This window comes from Dipodomys spectabilis, unplaced genomic scaffold (genome assembly GCF_019054845.1).
Source record: "Dipodomys spectabilis isolate Male_0828 unplaced genomic scaffold, ASM1905484v1 ptg000138l, whole genome shotgun sequence".
Classification (NCBI taxonomy): Eukaryota; Metazoa; Chordata; class Mammalia; order Rodentia; family Heteromyidae; genus Dipodomys; species Dipodomys spectabilis.
The window spans coordinates 6,898,680-6,922,217 of NW_024870815.1; the positions used below are offsets into that span (position 1 = coordinate 6,898,680).

Sequence of the window (23,538 nt, forward strand, 5' to 3'; positions counted from 1 at the left end):
TCTCTCCAGGTACCTACAAAAGAGTCTTGTAATTTATACCCCATTTTCTTTCTGAATATATAGTAAGTACTATTTCAGAGATACTTTTCTCAGACTTCAGTCATGAAGCATCCCAGGACTGGAGACTGTGCGATCATTCAGCAAACCATTTACTTTTCCCTCCTGGCCAAATGGTGAGACGATAGCCAGCCTCCTCTGCAGATAGCTTGACTGTGAGACCTATTCTAGTTCTATGGAAATCACAGAAATGGTGCCTTACCTCCACTAATCTCTTCTGCACTGTTCCAGGTTCCTAGGATCCTTATCACTAACAGGGAACAGAAGTGTCAGAAAAAATTGGGGCTTTAGCCTTTAAATCCAAAAAAATGTCTATAGATTGGAGATACAGGTTACAAGAACTCAAATAGAAGGGGTAACAATGCTTGACAAGAAATGTACTCATTGCCTTACTCATGAAACTGTAACCCCTCTGTACAGCATTTTCACAATAAAATGAAATTTTAAAGAAGAACTCAAAGAGGAGAAAACCACATCTTTATGCTTGCTAGCAAATGGAAATTTCTTTTAAAAGAAAGCACAGAACCAAAGCAGAGTTTACAGTTTCTGTGACTTTGTCACCAATAACAGGTAGGTATTTTTCATATCACGTAATTGAGATTGCAAAATGCTGCGGTGATCACAACTGTGACACAGAGCTGGTTATCATACCAGCTCTAGCTCTGGCTCTAATGGAGAAGCACCTATGCCACAATTTCTTGAATAAGTAGTTTTGCCGTGATAGTTTATACATTTAAATGTATCATGGTTTGGGTGGACCTTCAACTCCACTCGATGGCCAAATAGGTGGATAACACAAAAAAAGTTTTAAGCCCTGCCGTGGGGCTGATGTCAGTATAAGATGGAAGGATCCTGGAGTCTCAGTGATTGCTTGGGGCACATTGTTCCTCGTCCCTCCTTCATCCTCTCTCTTCACTACCAATATTCATTTAACTAAGACACGAATAAAAGAATAAACAGCAATGAACTTGGGAATGGTTTGTTTCGGCCATTAGTGTATATGTGATACAACCCCACCATGGCAGGCATGTAGCTTCGGGCTTTCATCTCTGTGGCCCTGGGCAACAGCTTTCTACTGAGTCAGCAGTGAAAGCACCTTACTCCTGAACATCTGTCACTTCTACAGCAATGCCCAAGTTCAGCTTGGAAGGGACCAACGATGGAGCTGGTATAGTTCCAGGACAGGATGCTTCCTTGTTCATAAAACTAGAATGCTGCAGTACTTGCTTACATACTCCACAGCTCTGTGCAAAGGCAGTTTTGCCAGAGAGCCCTAAATCATATTCTATTGTTTCCTTTCAAAATGAGTATTTTCCTTTATGCACAAAGCCATGGTATTTGCAGAAATAGCCACTTAATTTTCAAGTTGGGTTTAAGGTTAGTGAAGAGTTCTAAAGGTAGACAAACACTGTCATCATCAAATTTGTTAAGAAAAAGATTTAGGAGGTATGATTACCAGGGGCCACACATAAGACTTGTTATAGGTTTAGCTGGAAATTGATTTTTCTTTCCTTTCCTTTCATTTTGTTTAATCAAACATTTCCTATGGTTCTACTTAAATGAACTCCTAATGATGATAGCCAAACATTAAGAATGTAAGGGTCAATGACCCACAGCACAGATTTTTCCTTTATTGTGAAAATGTGAAGGGAAACCTTTCAGGTCTTGTCTTCAAAATAGCTCAGTACCCTGGTCCACTCTGTCCATCCTGTGGTCCATCAAGTATTTACTTGTATACTATTGGAGAACAATGAGTTTATAAGCTCAATTAAGTTGATGATCATTGAAATTCAAACCCCTATCATATCTGTAACACATGCAATTCTATTTTACTCACTATTTCAGTAGCTAATATATCAATATCTTTAGCCTTCTTAGCCTTTTTACATAGTCTTATGGGCAGAAGACATACTAGACCTAGTATTCTAGGCATCCAGCACTTAAGCTTTAAGGAGTCATAGAACATTCTTGAAACTGGCTTTGTTGTTGTGCTTTTTGTTTGTGTGTGTGGTACTGGGATTTTGAACTCAGGACATTATGCTTGCTAAACATTTGCTCTACCACTTGAGCCATGCTTTCAGCCTGGCTTTGCTCTTGAGTTGCTTGAATCTGTCAGGAGTATCTTATATATTTTTTTTAATTTTTAATTTTTTGGTCCGGTTGTGGAGCCTGAACTCTGGGCCTGGGCAATGTCCCTCAGCTCTTCAGCTCAAGGTTAGTGCTCTATCACTTGAGCCACAGCGCCACTTACGGCTTTTTTCTTTTTTGCTTATGTGGTGCTGAGGAATCGAACCCAGGGCCTCATGCATGCAAGGCAAGCGCTCTACCACTGAGCTACCTTCCCAGCCCCTGTTTTATATTTTAATTAAAGAAAAACCTAATTAATTGTATGAGTATGTATGAGTAGATGTCATGATGAGTATCCTATCCAAACAACCTAAAAGAATGTCCAGTGAAATAGCTAGCCCGATTTTCTATCTTATCATTTAGAAATTCCATTTTCCTATCATCATATACCCACCCATAAATGTTTCTCCTCTAAATGTTCTTTTCAAAGACTTGCTATGTCTGTTATTAAAAATATCTATTCGTAAGCATTAAAAAAAAAAGAAATTCATTTTCCTTCTATGGGAGCTACTACTATTACCATGTTCTTTAAACACCTTTTCCAAGTATATAATACTTTTATGTACATGTTCATTTTCTCACAAATTTGAAGAGGCTATAAGTCCTCTAGAATTTTTCTTTTTGTAATTTATCAATAATGTCTGTAAGATCTTTCCATATTAGTACATAGAGTTCCTCCCTCTTCTGGGTAGCAGTCCATTTTGTGGAAACAACAAGCTGCGTTTAACTAGCTCCTGTTCCTGTATATTTAGGTTGTTCCTATTCTCTTCATGATGAATTTCTTCACCCAACAATATTGCACACATGGGAGTGTATATTTAGTAATCCACTAAGAGCAGAATATATGAGCAGTTTAAATTTGATATACATCAAAAAATATTATGATAATATAATAATATCCTTCACAATAACCACTAATTGACTTTTGCATCTTTAGAAAAGAAAGAATTTCAGTAATAAAAGGACCCAGCAACTTGCCTGCTTTTGTAGTCCTAGCTTAAGAGTTGAACAGACACAATAGCGTAGACCTGAAGATGATGATAAGCAGAAACAAATTTGCAAGATGCAGGCATGTTTGAGTTTAGGGTAGTGGGATGAGAGAAGTAAGCAGGGCTGAGAGGGATAAACTAATGACCTTTAGAATTAAGGTCAACTTGGATGATGATGCCAGGAAAATGCATGCGTTAGGGGAGAGGACTACTTGGAGAAATGCACTGAGCAAATGTGGAGAGATATGGCTGAGGGATTGGAGAGGGAAGCACAGGGGAGGAGAAGGAGGGAGGGAGGGACAAAGGCAGGGAGAAAAAGAGAGCTGAAGTTAAAAGACTTAGGTTAGAATACTACTTCAATCACTAGAGCTGTGTGACTGCACCTATTAGGAAAGGAACTTTTATTCCTAAGGTGGTTGTAAAGAACAAATGCCTTACAACCTTGCATGGCAGGCAATGCCTATGAAAAATGCTCGATAAACAGTATGGGCTTAACAAATAGGAGTGGAATATGAATAAACTAAAGTTTAGGCATAATTCTGTTGTCAATTCTTGACATCTTATATCCTGAAAGTTCACCAGAATATCACCTCTTGTTCCCATCTCTATACCCTGTGGCTGACATGCCAAGTGATATCCAACTCTGAGGTTCGAGCCACCTCTTCAAACTGGAGAAGGAAATTGAAATGCAGGGAGAAAGCCTGGTGAAGACTGAAGATAGAATTTGAGGAATCATGCTTATAATAATGATCTTAATCATTATGAGGAAAACACAATAATGTCAGTACTTCACAAAAATACCTTGACTGAATAAACAAAGGAATGAATGAGCTTTCCAAAATGCTTTCAGGATTTTTTTCTTTTGTGAAGTGAATGGGTTCTTCAAGCCTTAATAAAAGAAGAGAAAGCAGCACTTTTTAAAAAAGTATGTCATAGTAATGTCAACTGTTGACAAATTTTAGATTCTTGTAGTTTTAAACTACTTTTGATTCATATTTGATTGGAATAGATGAAAGCATTCTAGTTTCCTGTTGTTGACATGGCTCTAAAACTTGTGTTAAGTGTTAATGTATTTTATGTCTCCGTATAAAATGTGCAGTTAAGAAGATTCCAAAACCAGGCATCAATGGCCTCACCTCTGTCATTGTATTTAACTGGTTCTAGCCTGGGTAGAATAATCTGTGAGATTCCATCTCAGTAGATGAAGCTGGGCATAGTGGCACACACCTGTCATCCCAGGTGTGTTGAAAAATATGATTCGGAAGATTACAGTCCAGTGCATGCCCAGGCAGGAAGTGACCCTATTTCAAAATTAATCAGTACAATAAAAAGCCTGGAGGTGTGCCATACCTGAGTATACCAGAGTGCCTGCCTAGCAACTATGAAGATCTGAGTTCAAACCCCAGCATCTCAACAAAAAAGGAGAGGAGGAGGAGGAGGAGGAGGAGGAAGAGGAGCAGGAGCAGGAGGAGGAAGAATTGCCTCAAGTATTCTCACTGATCAGACATTGTTTTCAATATAAAGTGGTTGGGTTAGAGGACCTCAAATGTTCTTTTCTGCCCTCAAAATATAAGGTTTTATCAGTAAAAGAACAGAAGATTAAAGAAGAAGAACCTAGGGCCTCTGGGGACAGAAGCCATACTGGGAGGGTTTTAAGAATCACCTTAGATCTACAGAGTGTGAGCTAAAAGGCATATTCTACCTTGTTTCACTTAATTCTTAGAAAAGACATGTTGGGAATTCTGTTTGGTGCCCAACAGTTGGAGAGGAGGAGATATTTCTAAACACATACCATGACTGGAAGCAGCGAAGTTGCCAACAATAAAGGGCTTTGTATAAGTAACTGCTGCCCTGAATCAAAGAGCTGTCTTCCACTGAGTTGAAAGGGCTATTAATGGGGGGGAGGGTCTTCCAGCCCCAGAGAAATGTAGGATAATGTCATCTTTGACTCTGAAGGCTGAGAACTGTGTGATACAGAAGTTGGAATGGTCATGCTTCTATGAGCCATGGCTTCTTCCCCCTCTTTGGAATCTCTTCGTATTTCCTTGTTAGCTGCTGTTCTTTCTCCTGTGTCCTACTTCTGTTGTGATCTGGCTTAAGCAATTTGGCAACATCAAGTTCCCAGTTTCTTTTAATCCATATTAATAAAGCAATAGTCAGAGGGGCAGGTGAGGACCATAGCTTCCAAGCCTGTGGCCAAATGACAACCAATAAAAGCAAGACCCAGAAAACCCAGTGAGCACAGTAATTGACAAGATGTAAAAGCATGTAACTCTAGTCTTGGTTTCTATAGAGGTGCCAATTGGTCTGTGAATGGCACATTTGGGGCTAATACACCCTAGAGACAGGGCTCAGGCAAACTCATGGCTGCCCTCAGGTAACCAGCATTCTCCAAAATAGAAGCTTATGCAGTGATGTGTTGGAATCCAACCTTCAGAACTGTCTTACTATGGTTAGAAAATTTGTATTCAAGAACTCTGTTTCAAGGACAGGCAGAATCACTAGACTACTCTAGACCAAGGGTTGGCTTTTCAGGGCACACAAGGCCAAACACAACCGGTATGCATTTTTGTAAATAAAGTTTTATTGGCACATAGTCATGACAACTCATTTACCTATTGTCCATGGCTGTAAGTAGTTATGATTTTCCCAAAACTAGAAAATTTGGTCAGAGATGTGTAATGTAACATTACAAAGCATGTAAAGTTAAATCAATCTCTTAGCTCTAAATGGACTACAGGTGAACTTACCAACCTAAAAATGAAAAAGAATTGTATTGCCTAAGGCTATTCAGATAAAAATAAATTTTAAAAACCTGCTTCCCTCAATTCTTCTTGCTGAAAATGAAAAAGTTAAAGGTTTCGCAATTTCTTCACCATGTAATCCTACCTCAGTGCTGTCAGCGTCTTAATAGTGTATTGATTGGCTCACACTCCAGCTATCTTTAAAGAAGCATTATTACTCTGTTGGGCCAAACATGAAAAACTACTTTTAAAGACCTTTTTAAGGGCTTTTTATTTTTCAAAAGCTTCTTGGGGGCTTATTGAGCTTCAGTGGTAGCTGGAATTAACTCTACAAAGCTCTTTATTTCTGAGACAGTGAATTCATCTGAAGCTGGCAAGTCATCAATGACTCATGGGTGAGTGGGGTGGGGCAGGAAGAGGGATAAGGGGACCTTGAGTTAAATTAATATAGTAATTAGTTACATGGACTCTTGTATTTTGGGACTGTCTCTAAATAAGGGCATTTTTGCTTGCATTGCATTGGAAAGTTGTGATAATTATCAATAGTCACTTAAAATATATGAAGTGGACTTCAGTACAAAGACATAGGGAATAAGGCGAAAAGAAGATGGATTGCAAAAGTTAAAACTTTTAGTGCATAACATAGCATTATACTGTTTTCAATTATAGAATTGCCTGGAAGGCTGAGAGAAGACTGAGTCTTCATTTATTCACTGTTTTCATTCATTGTCAATGTCTTGTTTCTTCAATTATTAAAAAACTAGCATCAGTATAATTTTTATTAAATGCTTAGAAAAAGATTTGATGATCCTAATGTCTCAATACCCTGAAATGCTGCCACTTATGTTGTGCTTGGGTCTTTTTTCCCCGCCTCTGGAAATCTCTGTGTCTTAACCAGTTTTCTCCAGGAAACATATATTCCCTAGAAACAGGCTTCATTCTTCCCTGTGTTCCTCGGAAAATCACTTAACTACCCACAGCCCTCATTCCGCCATCTAAATGAAAATAGTGATAGTAGCTACCTGAAGAGGTTGTGAACACATTAAATTATATATTAAGTCATGCACAGAGGACATTTAACCATCTTTTCTCTTTTCATTCTTTCTTTCTTTTTTTTTTGCCTAGGAAAGTGGCAATTTGAAATGATTCAAAATAATAAGAAGTAAGTGTTTGGCTTTGTGCCTGACAAATACCAAGCATTCTGGAAATATTAGCTATTAGAATGTTCAGGAAATATAGAGAAAACAAATTTAGAAACAGAGAAGACATCATTTGTAATTTGTAACAGTAGGGCTTATGGTTTATGCAGTTCTATAAAATTTGACAAAACACTATGTCCTTTCAGATAACTGCCCCAACCCGAGGGGTCACGTATCTTTAAAAAAAATATCCTTATAGTATTGCTCTTAGTATAGGCCTTTATTTTTTTCTTAAATTACCCACATGTGTTTGCTTGCCTCTTTCTCTCGTGGACAGACCCCTGTCTGAGGGAGAAAGCAACCACTGTGCCTCTGGTTAATCACTTGTTTGGCTACTTCAAGAAAATCACCTTTTCATTTACTCTGAAGAGTCACTGACTCTGGAGAGTGAAGGCTGCGGGGAATTTCCTGGTGTGTGTAGGGGCCAGGGAGAAGGGAGACAGAGGCAAACACTCAATGAAACTGAAGTTAACAGTGGCAGAAATGTGCTCAGGTAGCCCATTTAGCTACAGTTTCCAGATCCAAACATTTTATTTGTCACTCTATGATTTTACTGTTGACAAAATACACACATCTACTTGTCAAAGGTCTCATGACCTAAGAATTAATTTAAATTCCAAATTCAAATACAACTTAACAAAGGCCTTTGTTTTCTCCAGCTCTCCTTTTAGGAAAATTCTGAACCTGTGCACATAGATAAAGCCCAGCATTCTTGGATGCTAGGACTTCTAGCAGGATTTAGGAGCTCTTTGAGGGAAAAATTGTCTTTGTCTTCTAGACAGTCTCTCTCTCCTCTCTGTTCTCTGCCTCTATCTCTGTTAGTCTTATTGTATTTTCCAGGCCTTTGTCCTTCTGCCTCTACCTTTATTCTTCCGTCATGGGCTTTCCCAGGTAGCTGGATGACAAGATGTACCATCAAGCCTGGTACCTTAGTATTACTTCATTATGGTATTACTCTTTATGAATATAATTTTCTCAACATCCAATCTTTATAATGTGGAAATCCTGTCCTCTGTTGCTTACTAGATGAACTCTCAACTCCAACAGCTCAGTCTATCCAGGTTTGAATAGTAGAGTTAATAAATTTATTTGATGTATATTGATACTAATACTTATCAAGTACAAAACAGAACATTTATAAAACACAGGTCACTTTTTAGCTCTAGAACACATGTCAACAAGATCTCAAATGTTGGTATCTCAGAGAGAGGGTATCAGCATAGTGGGAAGGAGCTCACTTGGTTTTCTTAAGATTCTGTCCTTTCCTCTTAGTAGTTCTTGGGCCTGTGACTTTACTGCTCTGTACCTACCTCCTTTTCCTTCCTTCCTCCTTTCTTTCTTTCTTTCTTTCTTTCTTTCTTTCTTTCTTTCTTTCTTTCTTTCTTTCTTTCTCTCTCTCTCTCTCTCTCTCTCTCTCTCTCTCTCTCTCTCTTTCTTTCTTGCTTTCTTGCTTGCTTGCTTGCTTTCTATTTTTCTTTCTTTTGTCATCTGTTGTGGGGCTTGAACTCTGGGCCTGGGTGCTGTCCCTCTGCTCTTCAGCTCAAGGTGAGCACTCTACCACTTGAGCCACAGCAGCACTTCTGGTTTTCTGAGTGGTTTATTGGAGATTGAGTCTCACAGAGTTTCCTGCTTCGGCTGGCCGGCTTTGAACCACGATCCTCAGATCTAAGCCTCCTGAGTAGCTAGGATTACAGGCATGAGCCACCGATGCCCAGCTTCTGCCTCCGTTTCTTAATTGGTAAAATTCAGAGGCTTTGGGTGGGGAAAACTCTTGCTCTGCAGTCACACTGCACTCTCCCAGGTTGCTCTTTGTGCTTGATTGTCTGGAAACCATCCTTGGAGTTTCAGAAGCAAACTCTTGACTTCCCTGGGTCCCCCTGGACTCCCTCTGCCTTTTTGAAAGGCAGGAAATCCACTTGGAAGCTTGATTGTAGTGAAGAGACTCTTGGCAGCAAATTCCCTGAAGCAGGAATAGCATCAACATTTAATATTGCTGAGGGCCTATGTCAAGCAAGACATTGTTTTATGCTTTTCCATTTATCTCTGTAAGGACTCTATGAGTTGGGTACTATTATTCCAACACATTATAGACGAGGAAACGAAGGTACAGAAGGCTGAATAATTTGCCCAAACTTATTCAACTAAGGGGCAGTTAAGGTGCAAATCACACATCAGAATTTTAACCCCAGTACCCACATTTGTGGTCATTATGCCATGTGGACAGTGTGATTAACTAGCATGTTAACACGCTTTAGAAAAAAAGTAACTGCATTTTTCAAAATAAAAACATGATTGAGAAAAATGGCACTGTTGCACACTTCTGTAAGTCTCCTCAATGCCCAGCTTCATAAAGGATAACTACTTTTTCAAATCCGCTTGTTTATTCTATTGGTTGTGATAGAACATAATACAGAATTGCTGGAAAGCACTGCTGAATACTCATGGGAAAATTCAAACCAAAGAGACAACGTGCAAGGGTAGTTTTAATCTTTCAGAGCCACCACAAAGGTCTCAGAGATCCCAGGGAGGCTCTGGACCCCAGTCTGAGAAACACTGTTCTAGTCCATTCTGAAGAATGATCCTAGAGGGCTGTGTTTTGAGCTTGCATTTGTTGTGATTTTAAAAAATTCAGTGAGAGTGCTATTACTTTTATTTTTTTGTTGGTCGTGGGCCTTGAACTCTGAGCCTGAGCACTGTCCCTGAGCTCTTCAGGTCAAGACCAGTGCCACAGTGCCACTTCTGGTGGTTTTCTGGTGGTTAATCGGGGTAAGAGTCTCATAGACGTTCCTGCCTGGGCTGGCTTTGAACCACTGGCACCTGACTGAGCCTGCTCTTGTTGAATCTAGAGTCTGTTTCTTCTTCCACTTGCAATTGCACCCTCCTCTTTATCTTTTGATGGTATATCATAGTCACCCCAGCATATACTAAGAATCTCTTCCGAAGTGGGGTGTCAGTGGCTCATCTCTGAAATCATAACTACTCAGGAGGATGAGTCTAGAGCATCAAGGTTTGGAGGTAGCCCCCGCAGAAAAGTCTGTGAAACTCCATTTCCAAAATAGCCGGCCATAGCTGTCTGGACGGATGGCTCAAGTGGTAGAGCACCAGTCAACCAAGCACTCCCCTACTTACTTGTGGTCTGCTCTTTTGAGTGGATTTCCAAGCTTAGCCTAATTAAGCATCTTTTAATTAGGACAGCTTTTGACTAGGCTTGCGGTTCCTTCCTTTTGACTTGTTTCTTTAAAATATTGGCTGTACAACTGACTTGGTATCAACCTGAGTGTACCACCTGAAGAGCCAGGATGTTAGCTGTTGCAATATGGAAGTCACTGTCATTTTAGAGTTTCCAGGCTCCCTCTTCAGAAATATATTTCCCGGAGCTATGATTCTTTTCAATTCTCAGGAACCGAAGGGATGTTTGGTGTCATTTGCACCCTGGCCGCTCAAATTGTCCTTCAAATGGGCCTCACAGGCAATACCCAGGAGCTTGTTAGAAATACAGACTCTCCGGAGCCACACAGATGGACAGATCAGAAGCTTCGTTTTAACAAGGTCTCGGGAGCCCAGTATGCACATGAAAGTTGGCGAAGCGCAGCCGCAGGTCTGATGCCGAAGTGCTGCCTGCAGCGCCCTTTCCTACCATTAGCCTTCACGTCCAGCTTCAGGATGCCAAGATGCCACGCTCTCCCTCCAGGATAATTCCTAGGTTTGCACACTAACATCACACAGGGAGCCTTTAAAAACCTCAGCTGAGCCCTCAGCCCAGACTGATTAGATGGGAATCTCTGCTGGCAACATTGTAGGCATCAGGGCTCAATGCAGCCAGGCTTTGAACTTCAGATCTAGAACTATCCATTTGCATCTTCATCTATCTACCTCTTGGCTTGGCTTTGATTTCCTGTGAAAATGCAAATAGGCCCTCTGAAAGGCAAAACTGTTACCTCTCATTTACACTTTGCTTAGAAATAGTTTATTTTTTTCTTAAATCAGCATAAATAATTTATTGTGAACTCTCTAATATCATCCACCAGTAGGCTTAACCATTCACCCAGGAGTATTGGGGCATGTAGTGCCCGGAGTTAGGAAATGAGATAAAAGTGTAGGATGAACGCATTGATTACTGCTGAAGGGCCAGAGGCTGTGTCTACTGCTCACCATCTCTTGATCAAGGAAGCTGGGCCAGAGCAAGAACCGAAGGTCTCCTTGGGTCAGCCTACTGCAGGTTTCTGGCCCTTCCTCCTGCTTACTCAGACATGGTCTTGTGCAGTGCGGTAGGTGTATGGAGACAAGAAATACTATAGCTCCTAGGGTTCAATTCATAGAAAATTGTCCCTCACCTCACCTTAGTCTGATAGGTCTAAGAAATTTTTCTAATGTCAAAATCATGCTGGCTTTAAGAGCAAGTCTGTAATTCTCGGGAGTAGTCAACCATTTTTAATGTTGTGATATTACCACTTAACGACTGACGTCTGGCTTCTTTTGTTAAGATTTGATTTTTGTCGACAATTTTAAACCATCTAGTGCTATTTAGATAGTGCTGCATTTGATTGATTGTGGCATGGACATTTAACTGATGTTACCAGTAGTTTTCATTAACAGTCATATTAAAAAGGTTAAAATAAAGTTACCACTTAGAGTCATATGAGTATACTGCAAATAAATATATAACACAGAATGAACCTTTAGTAATAAATAAACTGGAGGTTCTAACATTTTAGATTCCAATGAGTGCCACCAAATATATAAAAAATGAATATATACAGTTCACAAATTCTTCTGTATACATATTTGTTTTGCAAACTAGATAACTTTGCAAAATAAGTAACTTTAATCAATTTAGATGCTTGAGGATACAAATCTCATCACATTCTCTCTTTCCTATTCCCTGCTCAATCAAGCTCTGGATAAACATATTAAAGTCTTATTAATAATGAATTCAACACATGACATAGACTTACAGTTGCTTGAGGTTTGAAAAACTGGGTCTCGGTTCTTCAAGTGTCCCAATAGGTACTACTTACAGAGCACCTATTAGTTACTCTTTAGAGGAAGGAAGGGATTATGTTTAGGATGACTGGTATGGTACAAAGAGTTTTTATATCTCTTCCTTTTATTTTGCTTTAAAATTTCTTTGTTTAGTGTGACAAAAGCACTTACCATAAGACCTGCCCTTTTCACAGATTTTAAGTGTTCTCTACAGATAGATATCTACTTAATAAGCACACAGTGTTGTACAGCATATCTCTAGAATTTATTTGTGTTGCATAACTAAGTTTATGCCTATAGATTAGTAGCTCCTCAGTCCCTGACAGTCCCTATATTCCCCTCTGCTTCTATGTGCTTAATTGTTTAGTTAGCTCATGTAATTGGAATCATGTTGCTATCATTGTCAGCGACTGGCGTATCTCACTTAGCATAATGTCCTTAAGCTTTTTCCATGGCAGGATTTCCTTGAAGAAATTTCCTTAAGGCTGAATGTGATTCCGTTGTGCACATAACCACCCTTTCCTCATCCGTCCATCTCCTGATGAACATTCATCTTCCCACAGCCTGTCAGGAGACAGTGACAGGGCATTTCAGTGACCCGTACAGCTACACTGTTTGCCTTCCTAAGATGGACAATATTTTAAGAAGCAAATTTTTTTTCTAAGCATAATTTTTTCATGAATGCTACATTTGAATTTTATTTAAATATAATTAGTATACATGCTTTTTAAATGCCACACATTTTCATTTCAGCATTTATCTTTGCATTTTATTATATATAAATAATTTTTTTGTTATCTTTAAGTAGTTATACAAAGGAGTTGTCATTTAACAAAGCAGTTTATGAGTGCATTACATCTTTTTTAATGTTTTTTATCGTAAAAATACTGTATAGAGGGGTTACAGTTACATGAGTAAGGTAATGAGTACATTTCCTATCGAGCATTGTTACTTCCTCCTTTGTTGAATGCATAACATCTTGCTCAATGTCACTCCTTCCAACATTCTCACTCACCCCTCCTCTACCCACCCTTTCCCTCACTCATCTTAATTTCATAGGATATGCATTGAATTCTTGACTGCATTCTTCCCCTCTTCTTCTTTTCATTTGTCTACCCTTTTCCCTTTGCTTCCACCCCACCCCTAACCGGGAAGTAGCCTAAATATTCTAAAAAACAACTTTTTAATTTTTAAAGAAAAACACTTGGAAAAGTCAAGATAAATTTTTTTTAATGCTGGTCCTGGGGCTTGAACTCAGGGCCTGAGTATTGTCCCTGAGTTATTTTTGCTTAATGTGAGCCGCAGCTCTATTTCTGGCTTTTTGGTGGTTAATTGGAGACAAAGAGTCTTATGAACTTTCCTGCTTGGGCTGGCTTTGAACTGTGATCCTCAGATCTCAGCCTCATGAGTAGCTAGGATTACAGGTGTGAGCCACCAGCACTCAGCTCATCTGTCTTTTTGACCACAAGATTTCTTCTTTGTTGTAGTCTTCTACCACAGTTCTCTGCTAGTTGGCAAAGCCCAGGTGAGGATAACACACCTGGATGTGTGGGTTTAGGGCATATATATATATATATATATATATATATATATAAACATGGGACACACGCATGAGACCCATACACATCCAGGGTACACACACACACTCACACTCACACACATACTACATGGAACACACTTATACATATGTGATATACATGTACACACAGACACACATGTACAATGCATGGGGCAAACACACGGGGCACACACTTATACATGGAGCACACATATACTCACATGGGGACCTGCATACTTATAACCTTACGTGAGACATACAATCATGCACACATATATACACATGTGAGGGGCATATACACACTAATGGCATGCATACACATATATACATAAATGAGTCACACATGAATAGGCAGACACATATGAAATTACATGAGGTACACAGATATATGCAGAATGTGTATGTACACACATGGGCACATGCACACATGGCACACATACCTACACATACATTGCACAAACACGAGCACACATAAACCCATAAATGGGACATACATGCATATACATGTATGGGGCACAAATAACTAGACTAATGTATGTATGTAAATGCATGCATATAAGTATATATAGTACCTTATATATTAGAAATTGGTCATCATATTGTCATGATCTGCTTCTCAGTCAACGGAAGTGTCTAGCTTAAATTGAATGTGTGTGTGTGTGTGTGTGTGTGTGTGTGTGTGTGTGTGTGTGTGTAGTGTATCTTTAGTGAAACTTAGGATTATAAAAGAGTTTGAGATGAGAAACTGATTAAAGCCATCACTCTATATTTACCAAATAAACACTTTCAGGACTGCCTAGTACACATGAGCCAGCATCTCCATCTCTGTGTCTTTTTTTATGAGTTTTCCATACTGTGAACTCAGCAGCCACTTGGTCTATTCCTTTAGCTTTGACACCAGAGCCTGAGTTGCATTTCCTGGATAAGTGGTCAGGTCTGGACCTGGCTGAGGATGTGCCTGGGGCTGTGCCTGCCCACGGACACAAGAATGTCCAAATTGGATAAGAGCTTGTGTCCCACAGTTTATCCCAGGAAACTGATGTCTGGGGCAAAGTGACTCATCCAGGGACACATATTAAGTAACAAAGCAGCATAGCAGGGAACATGAAAAGCAAGCATATTGGATAAATTAAGAGATATTAAGGCTGTAGGAAAATATGAATGGGTTAGTTGTTCCCAAGAACAACTTGGACTAAATAGCATCTCCTGCCAGTTGTGTGTTCTGTGTTTATTTTCCTTTATTTGAATGGCTCAACCACTATTCCTAGCCAGGAGAATCCCTATGTATGATTTCACTATCTCCTGGAAGTTGTCTTTCATTGTTTCAAGATACAATCTTTGACTTAACTGTTCTCTCCAGTTCACAAAGAAAGAATCTGAATCTAAGCTTTTGTCTTAAGTTTTGGCCTCAGGTTTTATTTGTCAGTCTAGTAATAATCAACCAGTATTGTCTGAAGTTTAACTCTGGCAAGGACTTCACCCATTCTTGGTAAATGTGACGAGGATAAAATGAAATAAAGCCAACAATCAGGGAGTGACAGTGTGTAGAATGCTGAGTGCATTGTACTACGGACATCTGATTGGTGGTTGTTTAGGGCAGGAGACTGATTCTCTCCATCTTCTGCTGGTCTTCCTTCATACAGCCATACAGAAGAGGGTCTCCTCTGCTGCAGTTTTGGATGAAGCATTTCCTACTCTTTCTTCCTTCTAGCTCTACTTTCCTGATAAGCCACTCAACTTCAACTGTTTAAAAGTTCTTTCTCTGGGGGCTGGGTCCAAACTACATCTTCCCTAATCCAACTATTTTTCACCTCATGGATACTTTTCCCTTGATGACACTCTCATAGTTGTCCCTCACCTGGATATACAAGGGATGGGCTCTAGAACTTATCATGGATACAATAAGCTGTCATTACCCTCATATGAAATGGCAACATGTTTGCACAGGAGCTATGCATATATCTTCCTGCCCACTTTATCTCTAGTTTATAGTAATACCCAAAGCAACGTAAATGCTGTGTGAGTAATTGTTGCACTGTGTTGTGTAGGGAAGAAAAATGTCTGTAGATGTTCAGAACCGTTTTTTTTTTTTTTTTTTTATGTGTTTCCCATCCACATTTGGTTGATTGTGGTTGTGGAATCAGTCTATACAGAGGGCTGACTGCATTTCTAAATCAGGCAGTCTACCAGCTCCTCCTTCTCACTTCCCTTCCTTAAGAAACATGCAAGTAAAACTATACTCATACTCAGGCTGGAAACCGTCTTTTTGATTCCTTGCACAGGTTTTCTCATGGCATCGGAACATCTACATTTATTTGCAACACTGCTGGGTAATCTGAAATGGTTTCGGCTTCCTCTGCTTCCCTTCGTCACCTCCAGCACCACTCACTACCGGCTCATTGCCGCTGTCTGCTGAACTGGATGTGGGCAGCCTGGAGACCATGCTTCCTGCAGCCTTTGTAGGCCAGGTCAGCCATTTTTGTGTGGTTGTGCATGTGTGCAGGTGTGCATGCGTGCACGCACGTACGTACGTGTGTGTGTGTGTGTGTGTGTGTGTGTGTGTGACATTTCATTTTGTTTTGTTTTTATTTTACTTTTTTTTGGCAAGAGATTTTTTTTCCTAACCTCAAGGGTTTTTAGGAGGGAACGATTCTTTCATAAGATTTCTTTTTGTTTTTAACAAGTGACATCTGTCTGATCTTGGAAAAGAAAAACAGCTCTTTTGTGGACAAGCTCGTGTGAGGTATAGGATGAACTCAGCCCATCACTTTATGTGGTCTCTTTGCTGTAGAGAAAAGAAAATCAAGGCTTCAGGAGGCCACTGGAGTTACCAAAGTCCCAACAATAGTGCCATGTCTGAAAGTAGAGTGCTGGTCACCTGATCTCTTATCTAAGGAGATTTCTTTGCTACGCAGCTGTTCCATAATGAGCCCTGTATTCTGCAGTTGCATATGCCAGCTTAAGGAGGTGTCCAAAGGAGTTACATTCAACCAAGTTGTTTATGAGTACAATACATCTTGATCAATGCCGCCTCTCAACAATCTCAGCTACCGTCCCAACCCACTCCTTCCCTCGCTTTCTGAATTTTGTAGGATATACGTTGAACTTGACTGCATTCTCCCCGTTCCCCTCACCCTTTCTTCTCTTTTTTTTTCATACTTTTCTATGCAATTATATGAGGTCACTTTTGGGTCCTCTTCTTTCGCTATGTTGTGTGTGACTTGCAGTTAAATGGAGATCAGATACCCTCAGAAAGTCCCCAGTGTCTCAGCCCATGCTGTCAGGTAACTCCTGATAGCTCTTGGCTCTCTTCCCTGCAGGTGATCCTAGACAGGATCACCTAAAGTACAGGGCCTTCCAGCCCACCACCCATTGAGAGTGCTAGACTCAAGCTCTTCCATGTTTTTCTTCTCCTAAGGTATTCAGGCCTGTCTCTTGTTTTCTCAGTCCTGATCACTCCTCCTGTCCCAGCAAGTACTCTGTCTGGTCTGCTCTATATTACATTCAGATTCATTCATACTTTCTTTTTCACCCAAATAAGCCTATTCTGATGTTCAGAATCATTACTAAAAAAGAAAAGACAAAACAAACCAATAACAACAAAAAGCAAACCCCACAATACTAATTTCCTCTATCACTCCCCCAACTCCTGTACTCTGTTAACATCTGAATTCTACTCAGAATCTCCATTGGGTCATGTTCCACTTCAGGACTTGAGGCTGGAAGTTGTTTCCTCTTTACCTAAGAATATGTTGCATGCAATTTTTAGGGCTTCCTTTGTTCTGTCTCATACATAGTTTAGCTGCGAGACTATTTTCTTCTCCCAACAAGACAGAATTCCTCTTAGGTGAACTGGCAATACACTTTGGTTGTATTTTCTCTAACATTTTATTTCTGTCCTTAGCACAGAGCCTCATGCATAATGGGATTCACTTTCAATCAATGTTTAGTTTGTATTAGATGTGGGGAAAATGCTCTCATTGTTTGCTTTTCTATGTTTATTTATGTGTTTTAAAAAAGCAAATGGGAGGTGTGAATTCTCTTCACTTTTCTTAAGAAATATAGACTAGAGAGGAGGCTAGAGGAGAGATTTTGTGTGCTGGTAAACTCCTATTCTCCAACTAGTTGGTTATTATACAAGTATGCTCATTTTCCTATATATAACTCATCAAGTGTCTCATTTATCATTTGCATCCACTTATATATTGCATGTTAAATAAAGTATATGACATGTATTTATCATGTATGCATATCATGCATCATATTTAGATCTGGTTTGATGTGATATGATATTGATATCATTTGTGGAAAGAGTTATGCTCACATGTTACTTGTTTGAGTACAAATTAGTATACTTTTATTGGAAGGAAATTTGGGCAAATGAACAAAATTAAACTTTTGAGTGAGCAATGGCTATCTAGAAATGAGCCCTACAGTCATTTATAACATGTGCAAGCTCTTCGGCGTTCTAGGTCATTCACTGTAGTGTGTTTTATAATACAATTGAAAACAGCAGAAGAAAGAACAAATAAATCATATATCACACAATAGAATATTATTCAGATGTTAGCGAGAGGAAGACCGATCTACTGAGTTGGAATGATATTGAGATTAGCAGTCATGTTGAAGATGCTCTTGTTTGTGAAAAATACACGTTTATACTTTACTTTATGTTCAAAGAGCGTCTGTCTCTAGAAGGATTCCTAAGAAATGAGTAAGCTTTTTTTTTCACAAAGAAAGGGAGAAATTCATGTTTCACTATGCATTTGATCCAATGCACATAGCAAATCCATTGAGAGCCTTACTAAACATCCCATAATTGGTAAGTTTGTCTTTCCTTTCTCCTAACAATCTCTAAATCTATCCCCTTAAGCAAAGGTCAAACTCATCTTGCATGATATTGAACAAGATAGGCAGGTTGCTCTCCGACTGGCGACCTTATTAATTGAGTTTAGATCGCCAGAGAATTTGAACATTTTTTTAAAATGAAACTCTCAAAGTCCTTTTGTCCTCTTTAGCTCCTCTCCAATAGAAGATAGGAAAATAGTAAAGGGGAGGAAAGGAAAGGAAAGAAAGAAAGAAAGAAACAAAGAAAGAAAGAAAGAAAGAAAGAGAAGGAAAGAAAGAGTGAGTTTCATTTGTCTTTAGATTTACAAGGACCAAGCTGGTTGTCAAACTGAGAGGAAAGGGAATCTGGGGGGTATGATTTCGTTGGAAAGATGGGGATTGAGTGTGGGCCTGAGCTTTGTTAACAAGCAGTTTCTAAGAAGAAAGGTCTTCTCTCACTGGCCTAAGTATCTAGAATGTCTGGAGGCCTTCAAAAATAAAATACAAAATATAGCAATGTCACTACAGGTAGGCCCTAGAGGGTAGAAAGAAGACAGGATTTTGAAGCAACCAAGCCTATTCCCAAATCACCTATGGCCACCTGGAAACGATGAAAAGGACCACACCAGTCCAGGAGAAAAGGGCCTGGTACAGGCCCAAGATATCAACAAGAAGGCTAAAACCTAGGCATACATTTGGAATGGACTATTTGTGTCATTAAACACATACACACACACACACACACACACACACACACACACACACACACACACACACACATTCAAAGCAAAAAAAATAGGACTGAGATTCAGTGGTGCTGTTTATCACCTAATAAAAACGAGGAACTTAGCAATTATTTCACACAGTCTATCTGGTCCACTTTGTCTCTGTGAAAACACGGATTCTAGAAGCACAGCAGCTCCATTTAGTCCCAGTTTGTCACTTAGGAGGATGCATGACTTTGGGCAAGTTATTCGACCTTGACAAGTTTCAGTTTCTTCATCTGGGAATTAGGGATGATGTCAATGATATAATGTCATAGGGGTTAAAAAGCATTTCACAGAGAATCTGACTCCAGGTTCTGGTAGCTCCTGCCTGTAATCCTAGCTACTCTGGGGGCTGAGCGTTGAGCATTGTGGTTCAAAGCCAGCCTGGACAGGAATGTCTGTGAGACACAAATCTCCAAGTAATCACCAAAAAGCTGGATATGGAGCTGTGGCTCAAGTAGTAGAACACAAGCCTTGAGTACTAAAGCTCAGGGGCAGACCTATGCTTTGAGTTCTAGCCCAGGGTCCATATGAAAACAAAAACAGAGGATCTGGTACACTAAAGACATTATGCAAATGTCAGCCATACTCAGTGACAGCTATTGCTTCCAGTGGATCAGAATGTTGGAAGGGGTGACATTGATCAATATCTATTGTATTCATAAACTGCTCTGTTAAATGACCTCTCCTTTGTAGAACTACTTAAATATAACTTAAGAAATTCTGTATTTGGGAGAATCACTTTTCAGCGGGAAAAATCAGAAACAACGTGTAAGGATTCTACATTCTCCCGCTTATTGGGCCTTGGGCTCCACTGTGCTGCTGGTGTAAGACATCTCTTTCTCCTGAACATAGCTGTCCAGCCACTTCTTGGGCATTTATTGATATCTGAATTCTACTCTGAATCTTGCTTGGGTCACTTTGTTCCACTTGAGCACTCCACACTGGAATCTGGTGTCCCTTGACCTAAGAACATGTTCCTTGCACCATGGTGTCTGTGCATGGGAGTGGGGAGAAGAGGTGAGTCCCAATGACCTCTGTGGCCCTTAGTCAACCCTAGTTCCAGCGTCTCTGGAGACAGTTGCCTTGTATGGTTTCCTTGCCCGGTCTCAGCTGGGAAGTGAAGAATACTGCTCTTTTCTATACAAGTTCTATGTAAAAGGGCAAGCTCTGGAGTCACAGCTAAGAGGGAGGCCTAATGATTCAATTTGGAGTGGAATTTAGATTTATTCGTGGACTGTTGCACACTGGGAAATGCCATCATTTAAAGGAGCATATTCTCAGGCTCATTCTTTGATGGGAAACTATCTTGGGGTAGGAGAGCCCACCAGTCAGTACCATCCCCCTCAGCTCCTTCTAGAGCACTCCAAGGCACTGAGGTCCACTGAGCCTGGCTGGGGATTACAGGCCGCCCTCAGGGCCAGCAATGTCAGCGTCTGTCTGTAGGGCGCTTCCTGGGGCCTTTGATCTTTCCCCAGGAACTGGCTAAGGACGTGTTTTCCTTTCAGTTTATTCTTCTTGGCTTATTTATTGCATCTGCGGTCTCTTCTCGCAGCTTAGAGGTCACAATGCCAGTATGTGTTAGAACTTGGTCTCTGGGGTCTTTCCTTTCTTGGAGTCTCCCCTTTCCAGGCCTTACTTGAAACCTTGCAGTCCTGGGGTCTTACCCAGTCCTGGGGCCGCCCAAAGACAGAGGAGTCAAGGCCAGAACTTGGCTCTGGCCTTCAGGGCCGATCCAACCCCTGCTAGTTGCCCCCTTCCAGAGAGGTTTGAGGCTAGCCAAGGTCTGGAGTTCGCATCCCTTTCCCAAAGGTCCGGATTACTGTGGAGTTTTATCCCCTTCCCGGGAGGGTCTCAAGTTGCCATCATCTGCCGGAGGGGCCCTAATCTCCACTCGGCCTTACTGTCTGAGCAGCCCCAGCGCTCCATCTGCTCGCCTTAAATCCCATTTATCTCTTAACTCGCCCCGGCTGGCCCCGCCCCCTCGCACACTAGCCCCGCCCCCGCGGTCCGCCGGGTCCCCGGGGCGTCGGGACAAGTTACTAAACTGGGTGCGCAGCCAGCTGGAGCCACCGCCAAAGCGGGGGGGGGGGGTCGCCAGAACGGGGGGCGGGCTGGTAATGTGCCCAGAGAGTTCAGGGTCAGACCTGACCCCTGCAGCCCTCGCCGACGTGAAGCCCGCCCCTCCCAGGCCCCCAGCCTAGGTCACCGGGCGGCCCGGAGACCCCGAGCGCAGGGTCGGGCACCCCGGGCGGCGAGGGCGGCGGGCGGGCCGGTCCCGAGCTGGGCGAGGACTCCGAGGGGGCAGGCCTGCCCTGCTCACTCGCACTAGATTGTGATTGCATCCCCGGCGAGCCCAGCCTGCGGTCCTCCCACCGCCTGCCTCCCGCTCCCCCGCTCGCCTCCCCGCCCTCCGCCCAGCCCCGCCGCTCCGAGCCGGCTGCACTCCCGGCTGCGGTCCCGCCTCCCAGGGCTCCCCGGAGGCTCCGGATCACCGTCAGCCCCCTCCCCACCCGCACCCGGGGCCCGCGGGTCCGCGGCCCCTCGCGCCCCCCGCACGCCCCGCGCCCCCGGAGACGCCGGGTCCCCGCGCGCCCGGGACTTGGGGAAACTTTGTGGCACCCGCGGAGACATGGATCTAATCCCCGGCGTCTGGCTCCTGCTCCTGGCTTCCAGCCTGCAGCCCTGCGCGGCGGCGCTCAGAGCCTCCCTCCGGAAAGCAGGTAACGCAGCGGGAGGGGGTCTCTCCTTCCAGATCACCCCGCCCGGGGCGCCCCAGGCCCGGCCCTCGGGCGGCACAGCTCCCGTCCTTCCTCGGAGCAGTACCAGCTTCAGCGGCTCCTGCTCCGCCCCGGGAGCGCAGGGAGAGACGGGCTCGAGCCCCGCGCTTCCCCAGCCCGGCTCTCCCAGGGAGGTTTTAGTTTTTTTGGTGGTGAAAAGAAATGATCTGTGTTCCAGAACCAGGGGACGTGGTGGGTCTGTGTGGGCGCACGGAGAGCCGGAGACTGAGCTGGGGCAGTAGTCATGCTGTCTCAATTACAGAGGATGGCAACTGCGAGGAATCCAACAGCCCCTCCCGGTTGGTTGGTTCTCCAAACATCTGAATGAATTCATGGTGCCGGAGCCCAGACATTTCCTGGAGCCCCCTCTTTCCCCCCCCCCTCCCGCCTCTCGACCTGCCCACGGGGCTCGGCAGCGATGTGCGCCCCACTCCTGGCTGTTCCAGCCTTGGGGCCCTTCCTGCCTAGAGGGGTGCCCCGTGGCTTCATTGGATCCTGTGCTGCACCCTGGTCTTTGCTCCGCTGTTTAAACAAAAGCTGTATGGCGTTGTCAACTATCCTAAAGTGAGAACTTGAAACCACAGTGACCGGCACGTCCATTGCTTCTTTTCTTTCTTTTTAAAAAATGTATAAAATGATCTTTAAGTCGTTGCACACAAGAAGTGCCAGTTCACAAAGCAATTTATGAATACAATGCGTCTGGATCAGTGGTCTCCCTTCAAGCCCCCCTTCCACCTACCCCTTCTTTCATGGTATAGACAATGAATTTTTGACTGTGTTCTCCTCCCTCCCCATCCCGTCATTCACCCACTGCTTTTAATAGGTTAAAAAGTGTGTATTTTGTATTCGTTTGATTTGACCTGCGTTGTGAAATTGCTCAAAGTATAATACTGCAAATGATAAAGTTCTAAACATGGGTTCCGAATAATGATTTTTATGCCTTCTTTGCTGGGACCATATTTAAAATTTTGAAGGAAAAAAAAACTGGTTTTTTTCTTTGCTTACATTGTAAGTGAAGCTGTCTTATGGGATTAATTATATCTTGGGAACAATGGGAAACAATGGGACTATTTGAATACAGTCTGCAAAACCTCCCAGAAAGCGCAGTTTGTCTTCACAAATGTTTCTATAAGAACCAGGCAAACCGGGGAAAATTTATCACAGGGCAAAGAAAATAATCTTGGCAGGTTCTCACTTGGCTGCTTAAATATTTTCACTGTTCAAGGATCTATCTGGAGTGGTATGACTTGTTGCTCTGGGCTGTGGGACCCATCTTCAGTTGGTAGGTTTTATCTCTGTCACTGGTGGCTTGAAATTTAGACTCATTATCATCATCTGCACCACATCTTTCCCCTTACACACTATTCAGTTTCTTAAATAAAGTGAAAAGCAGCAGTCCAGAGCAGTATTGTATTTAGTTCTTTCTCTTCCCATATGCCCAGGAACCCACGAGCATCTTCAAGGATTTCAATAAAGGCCTGCTAGCTTCTAACTTTCCTCCTTAGTA

The 23,538-nt window shown here is 42.0% G+C and overlaps 1 protein-coding gene across 1 annotated transcript in view; it reads left to right on the forward strand.

Annotated features, from left to right (window-relative positions):
- The first annotated feature begins 21,861 nt into the window (after positions 1 to 21,861).
- Egflam (EGF like, fibronectin type III and laminin G domains) overlaps positions 21,862 to 23,538 on the forward strand; it is a 170,652-nt gene continuing 168,975 nt past the window's right edge. The window contains exon 1 of the mRNA XM_042690631.1: positions 21,862 to 21,974. Coding sequence (XP_042546565.1) covers positions 21,884 to 21,974 — 91 coding nt within the window. The 5' untranslated portion in view covers positions 21,862 to 21,883. The remainder of the gene's footprint in view (positions 21,975 to 23,538) is intronic.